Source organism: Morone saxatilis, unplaced genomic scaffold (genome assembly GCF_004916995.1).
Source record: "Morone saxatilis isolate NCDOM2014 unplaced genomic scaffold, NCSU_SB_2.0 Contig20, whole genome shotgun sequence".
NCBI classification, from domain to species: domain Eukaryota; kingdom Metazoa; phylum Chordata; class Actinopteri; family Moronidae; genus Morone; species Morone saxatilis.
The window spans coordinates 23,244,562-23,253,526 of record NW_023339763.1 but is presented as its reverse complement, the minus strand read 5'-3'; the positions used below and the strand labels follow the sequence as shown (position 1 = coordinate 23,253,526).

General features: G+C 41.0%; 1 protein-coding gene across 4 annotated transcripts in view; it reads right to left on the bottom strand.

The window, feature by feature from the left end:
• robo3 (roundabout, axon guidance receptor, homolog 3 (Drosophila)) overlaps nucleotides 1-8,965 on the bottom strand; it is an 89,491-nt gene that overhangs the window by 40,091 nt on the left and 40,435 nt on the right. For 2 of the 4 annotated variants that reach the window (XM_035667004.1, XM_035667005.1), the window contains exons 4-7: nucleotides 8,681-8,801; nucleotides 7,033-7,171; nucleotides 5,789-5,916; nucleotides 4,439-4,450 (exon numbers count right to left, since the gene is read on the bottom strand). In XM_035667004.1, coding sequence (XP_035522897.1) covers nucleotides 4,439-4,450; nucleotides 5,789-5,916; nucleotides 7,033-7,171; nucleotides 8,681-8,801 — 400 coding nt within the window. The remainder of the gene's footprint in view (nucleotides 1-4,438; nucleotides 4,451-5,788; nucleotides 5,917-7,032; nucleotides 7,172-8,680; nucleotides 8,802-8,965) is intronic. The other 2 variants (XM_035667006.1, XM_035667008.1) reach the window with 1 other exon arrangement.

Below are 8,965 nucleotides of genomic sequence, written 5' to 3'. Positions count from 1 at the left end.
ATATGGGCCTGTGGCACTGAACCCCTGCTTTCACTCCCAGGTTCCATTAAGGACAGGCTTCCTGTCAAGACTGATGCAAGGCCTGAAATATTAAAGAAATTACGTGTAATACCCACTTCTTATGTAATGTAACTCCCGGCTTGTGCACATACAGATGTGCCGAACACACACAGGAGAAAAGACACCACATCAGAACACCGTGCTAAACAGGCGGTTTGACAAAAACTTGTCAACACCTGAAGATTTTTCCCTCGTGCCTCACACAACGCCATAACTTTGACCTAAATACAGTGACAGCTAGGAATATTCAGGCTATTAAAATGCCGTTTTTGGTGCGCTACACAGCCCTGTCTGGAGAATAACAATGTTTGATTTGAGGAGGCAAGCCGGCACATCGCCTGAGGCTGTAATAAATAATTAGCAATAATGGGTGCACTCGACGCGACACTGAGCTTTAGATTTAGGGCAGGGAGAAACATAACATCCTCACATGGGATGGAAACGGGGAGATGGATTGTAACAGAGCAGCTGAAAAATACATGACAAAAATCAGCAAACAATGCCTGAATGTCATAGAAGCTATTTGCACAGCACATCGCTGGTACAATAATTTAGTATTCTGGGATGCTGGCTTTTAGATATGACAACTTTTGTTGTTTTAAGTGCCCTTAAAGAAAAGACAGACACTGAATCTGCTTATCAAACACCATGGCACTTTAATATTCCAATTTTATGAAATATATAACTGGGTCTGCAAAAATGATGTCACATAAACTGATAAATGTAAGAGGTAGTGTCAAGGTGGTAAATTGGGGAACGTCTAAATAAAGAATAAAACACTCCAGATAGGAATTCAAAGGCGCCTGAAGACTTTTATATTCTGGATATTGCCAGAGCTGGAGAACACATAACAAGGCTAACACACCAAGAGGGAGGCAAAAATAGACAAGGACTGCAAGTTAAATTTCCACAGCTTTCACGATAAGAACTGTCAGACTAAAGGAGGAAAGTCTGGACTGAGTGTGAAGTGCTTGGTCTCTTTGAATGTGTGTGTGTTTCTGTGTGATGGGGACCAAATGTTCTCTAAAGGATGTGAAAAATCCAGTCAACTGAAGAAACATGGCCAGTTACTTTTTAAATTAGTCATTTCAAGTTAAGCCTTTATGGGTAAGGTCAGAATAGGTGGTGAGGGGTACAATTACTATTAACACACAAAATGTATGTGTGTATGTGTATTATGGTCCTGCCATGGCAAAATTAGGCTGTGGTTTTCTTAACGTGCAGGACATCCAAAGGTAATCAGGCAGGAACAGCCAGAGGGACTCCCAGGAACAGACTATCAACATCTATGGAGCAGGTTCTACACGTAATCAAGTCAGGCAAAGGAAAGCAAAAATCAATCTGACATGCTAGCCTTGAAGCATCCAAGACCCAGAAATGGTCTTCCACTAGGGCTCCATAAAGTTGACAAAGTTAACCATACAAACTTTATTTTTAAACCAGATGTTGCATATGTTTCTGACTAACTGGACAGTGGAGCCCTGCATGTCTAGAAATTAAGTGAGAGCGGTACCTACAGCGTAATATTTTGAAACCGAGGGCCACTGACCAAGCGACAGTATCTGACAAGAGGGGACTGAGTATATGTTGTCTGGTGATACGGTTGCTGAAACCAGCTTTAGTTGGGTTTTGGAAGGAACATCATCAATGGAAGAGCCTCATAAACAAAATTAAAAAGGTCAGCTGCTCACCACATACTGTGCTCCCACTATGACAGATCAGAGTGTGCAACTTGTTCCACTGCAACACTGTGTTGCGCAGACACATAGCAAAGGCAGACAAAGTGCTTACAACCAAAGCGCCTTGCCTCTTCCACTCCCCCCATCTGCACACTTGACGTGTGATTTGCACCAACATACTGAAGCTATTACACACGGGGGAACACAGATACACACACACGCTCCCAGCAGGAGTTCCTCAGGGGCCTCGATGTGACAGGCAGCTGTCACAGTCCCACGCTGCTGCAGACAGCGTGTTTCACACAAGTATGCTTGAGTAAACACACTCTCACGGCGCTGCTGCTGCTGTACGAGCCTTTAGCTTCATCCTTTTATATAGAACCTCTCTTTCTCAGACATGCACTTATTTCCCTGACGCATTCTGAAATCATGATTGAGGAGGTGGTTATTTCCTACGCATAATGTATTATAGCTGGACCGTAAATCATCCACGCTTTTTATTTAATTTGGAGTTGGACCTTTGTGCCCAGATCTCTCGCCTATTTATCCAACATCAATATATGAATTGGAGGTCTGGTACAGCTCTAAATAGACTGAGAGTAAGTCATAGAGGCAGTGCTGCATTTCTTTGCTTTAATAATGTCCAGTCAAGCCCTGCTATAGGGTAAATGATATAGGAATTTAATTGCATGAAATTCAAAATGAATCTCATCCTACCTCCTGTCTGTACGTTCAATATGTAAAGCAACCCAAAAGTTGTGGTACAACTTGCAGCTTTTTTCCTTCCCTGCACCTTTTTCTTCTTTCCTATCTTCTCTTTTCCTGCTTCTTCATTCCCCAAAGCTGGATGCACATTTACAGACAGGACGGACTCAATTCAGGCTTGACTTAAGTTGTCAGAATACACGTCCCATTTGCTTAATTTTTGCTTTGCCTCTACTTGTAATGTAGCAAGCAACCCCAATTGAATACAGAGAAAGTAAAGTGTTGGTTTCTGTTTAATTTAGCTTTTTTCTTCACCAACTTCGGTTACAATCAAAGTGATCTGAGTTTAATTGAACTACAGGAAGCAACTAGGATAAACTTAGAAGCAAACGAGCAGCTAGACCAGATGACTTTTTGGGATTGTCACATCAGCAAGGTCACTTTGGGGCCTTGTTGCTGTTGTTCAACCAAACATTTTCAACCCAAGAATTGCCCATCAATTTCAGTGATTCCACACCTACTTATCCCGTCTATTGGAGATTGCCTTGTCTAAATAAAAATCTATCTACTGTTCTTTTCACAGTGCGAAAACATGTCTTTGTTTAGTGCAAAGTCTTACAATGGCACTACCTTGTTACCAGCAGAGGCTTAGCATTGGAAACAATCTCTTCTGCTTATGATTTGCTTGTTATAAGAAAAAACTGACCTATGACACACTATTAGAGTAAAAAAAATGGTTCAAATAAGTCTATACACACATTTTTCCCATATTTGCACAAACCTCTGCTACAGACAACTGTCTCTAATGCACATAAATCTGTTGTTGTCCCTGGCCAATGTGTCATAGCTTAAAAGGGTTATTTCATCGCTCTCAATTGCCCTTGCCTACGTGTATGTGAAGTGAGAGAGAGGCAGAAAAGACGAAATGTTATAATGATGTCAACCTTTTAAGCATTGAGCCTCTTACAGGAATGGAAATGTACAGCGAAGAGTCAAAACCCACAGATATACACACACACTTCCTCCAAACACACACCCCGGTTAAAACACCTTGTTGTTGTGTTACCTAAACTGTTCCCGAAACCCATCATTTACACTCCCTGCTACTTATTTCATTTTTGTTGTTGTGACATCGGCCTGTCTGACAGCCGATCCCTCTGACACCTGTGAAAACTTGCAACTCCTTTCCTCACTTACATGTTAGTCTTCCAGGAACACACATATGCTGTAATACATAGCAGTGAAGAAACAATATTTCCATGGTAAAAGGTCTACTTTTGTGGTTTTGGACACACAAAAGAAGCATTCTGTGCTGCCTCTTCATTCACAGTATTTTTCCTGTTTAATCATAATGACAGCACAAATGCACTTGGAAATCATGCCCAAGCAGCTTGGTGCCGTGAGTTTGTCAGCTTCCAATCTGCACTGCTCTGTTCCTGCCGAAGAGGAAACACTGTAACATGACTATTTTTAGTTGTATGTTTAGTACAGAGGCACTGTTTTTCCAGACTGAAAATTAAATTGTCTAGGCATGCGTGAATAATCACTATATTACTGCAGCATTATTATACCCCTATACTATAATGTATTTTGGAGTGTGTGAGATATTTAGTGTTTTCTCCACTGTAGTTCCCTTTCACTGTGTTTTATGCATCCGAGAGCGCTAAATTAAAGATCCCTGTAGTATTAATGGAAGCTTTTTCTTTGTAGTAATGGAAACTCCACCTAAAGTAGATGAGCTAAAGCATGACTGGAGCACAGTTTTGGGAAATCAAAAGCCTACTACCAGCATTTCCACAGCTATTTAAATACCAACTGGCTATCCTCTATTCCTAATTGGCAAAGAAGCAGCACTGGTAGTGGGGGTTATGCCTCCAACGTGGCAACCTTGTATCTCTATGTCTCTCTCACACACACTCACATACTCACACACACACACCCACACACACACACATACACCCACATGCAAAGATGGGATGAAATGGAATACTTACAAGACGGGCCGACTGTGATGAGGTGGTGCGTAAATGGGTGGAAAAGAAAAGAGGAAAAGAACGATGAATGAGAATGAGATGATGAGAGGTGATACTGGATGAAACATTTGAACAGACAGAGAGGAGAGCACCGCAGCCACTCAGGTCTGTCCAAAATTAATAATCACGAGTTAGCTGAATGTGAATGAATTGGCTGCTGTTTAAATAAAGTGGCCCCAAAAGAAGGGAACAGTGGATGAGTAGGAGGAGGGTTGATGAACTGGATGTGGATACACAGGTGAAGATAAGAGGGTATGATTGATCTGTGGTTTTGTCCAATACGTTTTTTGTGTCTGTGTGTGCTGTGCTGCTGCTGCAAAATCCTTTTAGCAAAGTGTGTTTATGCATGTGCAAGATTGTGTGTGTTTTCTCTTGCACCAACAAATGCCCTGTGTCTGTTTTTCCCTGCGTGCATTGTGGGTATAGCATGTGAGCACACGTGTGTTAACAGATGTCAGAAGTGTCGGTACAGACTGGAGGGCCCGCTCACAGAATCAACTGTTACAGAGTAACACTCTAAATATTCCCTTTTATCATCACAAATGACAGATTTCTCATCTCTTTAAGGGACTGACTTTATTCTAATGCAATTTCAATGCTTTTTGATCTGTCTCTCTCTCCAGAGGGACGAAAGCCGAGGCTTGAAAGAAACTTAAAATCCATTTTTCAATTCCTTCTCTCTTATAGTTTCAGTTAACATCATGTTACCAGTGGCATAATGTTTTAAGCAGCCACAGTGTCTGTCTTGCTGGCTGTCTATTCAAGAGTTCCTGACTTTTAATGGGCAATATCTCAACATTTTGGACACTGATGATAATATTTAACATGTTTGTTGTTACAGAGAAAGCTTAAGCTACAAAATTTAATTCAGACAGTTAAATGAGAGCATGCTGGTAGATGTTTTGTGCTGCATAATGGCAAAGCTGTCCATCTGTGCAAATAATTTACTCATGTATTCAGTGTTAAAATCCAATGTTCTGTCAAAATTGCCTCCACTGAAGTTTCACTTGTATCTACATATTGGACACAAGTGAAAACACTGACTCACCAAGGCACTTCACACTTAATATTAAAATAAATGATTTGCTAGGAAGAATAGTTTTTGTGATTTACACATTTTGTAAATCAGTTCTCTTGTAATCATCAGCACCTACATTACGACAGTGCAGCCAGCTGGTGCTGTCAGCGACTGTAGCTGGAGTCTCAGTTGCTTGAACAGCAAACTTAACTTGAGCTGGAAGTTTCAGGGATGATGTTTTTCTAAAATATGTCTGAGGAATGGTGTCTGCTGAAGCATAGCCCGTGTCTTACCGTGCACTTGCAGGGTACCCGAGGCTTCGGCTTTCCCCACGCTGTTCTCGGACACGCAGGTGTAAGTGCCCTCATCCTCACCTCGCACCTGGGTCAGACGCAGGCTGTTGTCGCTGCGGATCTCAAATCTGGAAAGACATCGGAACACAAGATTTAGCACAAAATACAATGTAATGTATCACTTTTCTGAGAAATGTTTTAAGGCTGATTGCATTCACCAGTTACCTGGTCCATGAAACCTTTGAAAACTGACTTACACAAAACGTAGAGATATCAGGCTGAGAACAAGGCTGTTTCTCATTCTGTTTTAAAAGCAAGTGGCAGTATGAGATTTTGCTGTGTTTTAGTGAATTTCAGATAAAGACAAGACAATAAGGTATTTTAAAAGGAGTGTCTATAATTGAAGTTTTCAAACAAGCGGCTAATGTGTTTACTGCACACGTCCATAAAAGCAGGCAGATACAGAGTGAGTTGTCCTGTATAGCTTTAGGCAACGGACAACAAAATCCATGGAGTGTCCCACTATAGATCTAACCCCTGCTGACACTAAAGGAACATCTTACCCTATTTCCCCAGAGGGATCTTTACAGTTACATTCAATCAAATCCACAAAGTCTGTAAGGGAGAATAGCTCTCCCAGTGTCACCCTGCAATAGTAACATGACTGTTATCACTGGCAGCAGAGGAAGTACAGAAACAGTAAGTTGGACAGCTGTTAAACAAATATGGTGCCTATTAATTGAATGATTTTCTCTGCACTAACACAAGCCGCTGTACCATATGAGGTGTACATTCTGATTCTTGCAATAACTTTGTATCTTTGGAATGGCATGTATTATAAACAGCACTTGACTTACTTGTTCCAACTTTAATTTACTTCAATTTGTTGTCCATTCCAACTCCAAAAGAACATCATCTCTTCAAAAAACCTGTGTTTATTTTGTCATTTTGTTTGCTAAATTTAAAACAGTGGGATCCTCCGAGCATCCACTCAAAGAGAATCATCTTGTCAATAAATCTGTCTGGCTCATGCCTAGCTTAGCATGGAACAAAACCTGCATACATGCAGACATTTGTTCTCTAATTGGAAGCTGTTATATTATTAGTGGAATGAAAACACTATTTGTTACCAGAAAATGTAATATGTTGCTTAGTAACACCCTGGCACTCAGCACGTATTGTCGCTATGTTGGTGGTACTGACGCATTTTACAGTTCTATCAGACAGTGCTGTTTCCGCTGTACCTGCCCCGGGGCAACTCTCCCTCTTCTCTCCGCCAGCGGACAGTCGGAGTCGGGTCTCCATGCACTTCGCAGAAGAAGTCCACCGTATCGTCTGCCAACACCACCTGGTTCACCGGCTGTTTGGTGAACACTGGCCTCTCTGAAATTAGACAGAGACAGAGGAGGAGGGAGGATTAAAAATGCTTGCAATGCTACTTCTTAATTGCAGATTGACTTTTCACATTATTCAAAAGAGTGTACTAATTTTGGATAGCTTGGCCAAATCCAGACACAGCTTTTGATATAATCATCCTATCCTATGCATCTTATTCAGTTTTATTTACTGTGAAGAGCCAAATATCACAACTCACAATCTGTTCTTAGACCCTAAAAAAACTAAACAAAATAAAAAAAACAAATACCATTTGTAAACTTTAAAACATAAAGACCAAAGAAAAACCAGAGAGAGGTGGAGAGCAATGAGATAGAGCTGTGAAATAAAGCAACAAAGAAGGGAGTAATGGAGCAGAAGAGGAGCAGGAGGTTAAGGGTTGGGAGGGTTAAGCGTGGTGTGGAAAGCTGTGTGGGAAAAGCTGATGGCCACTGCATTGCACCAGAGCTCACTTTGAATGTGAATATTTAATCCGAGCCTCAGCTGAGCCTGAGAGATTTCTTACCAAACATCTACTTAAATATAAAAAAAAAGTGCGTGATCAACACCCAAACACAAGCAGGAACTGATACTAACAGATGATTATTAGATTGGATTAAACTTCCCCTCCAGGGTAATCACATTGTTGCAGCAGCAGAGATGAGTATGACGATGATGATGATGAAAAAAACTAACAGTGACCACCAAGGTGATAAATTGTTAAAACCAATTAAACTTGTTTACACCATCAAATAAGAAGGAAGATTTTTGCATCGTCATTGATAAAACCTGATGTAGGTGAATAACTACATTGAGTTGCACAGGTGGAAGGATCAATACACCAGGGACATATGTCCAGAGAGATAAATATGCATTGTAAGCTCTTATCACGATCATAATCATTCTTTAAAATGGTGACAGGCGAGAAATTAGTGCAGATGTGCACTGGCTATTATCTTGCAAATTTCACAGATGGCAGTAATATTAAATATAAGGGAAAGTGTCAGGCCATGCATTTCCCAGAGTCATAAATTGATAAATTAGGTGTTACACACTGGGTTAAGGTTTAGTGTTGCACCACAATGTGCAGAAGGAGCAGCATGTGGGTGGTGGTGGTGGTGGTGGTGGTGGTGGTGAGGGGAAGAGGGTTTGGTGGGACTGAAAAGAAAATCTCAATCTTCTATCTATTTCCTGGGATCAATACACAGTTTGAGAACGTTTATGGTGCTGCTCTGCTGAGAGCAAAGCAGAGAATTAGAAAGAAGGAAGAAAGCGGCAGAGGTCAAGAGAGCAGAGCAAAAGGTCAGCTGGAAGGCAAACATTCATCTCCTCAACAAGCTGAAGGAGAAAGTGCAGCTCAAGAGAAAATAATTCACAGTTTGCTATATAAACCATAATGAAAATCTGTTTTTGTGAAATTCAAAAATAGCCATGCTTTTATAAGGATTTGTACTGTGATAACAAATCACATTATATATCAATATCATTCCTACATATTTAATTTAAAAGTTGACTCACCAAACACCACCAGTTCAGCAGGATCACTGTCTTTCTCTCCAACCATGTTGGTTCCAACGCACACATACATGCCAGCATCACTTTTCCTGGTGTTGGAAATCATCAACTTGCCTCCTCGCATCTGAAAATGAGGGGCAAAAGGGAGGAGAAGAGGGGATGGAGTGGATGGAGAGAGGCACAGAAGGAAATGAATGGAAAGGTAAGTGGAGGAGGGGGAGGGAAAGAAGAAAAATGGAAAGAGGTTGGAAACAGGATATTGAGGCATGTTAGTCGAGAGAGAAGCCA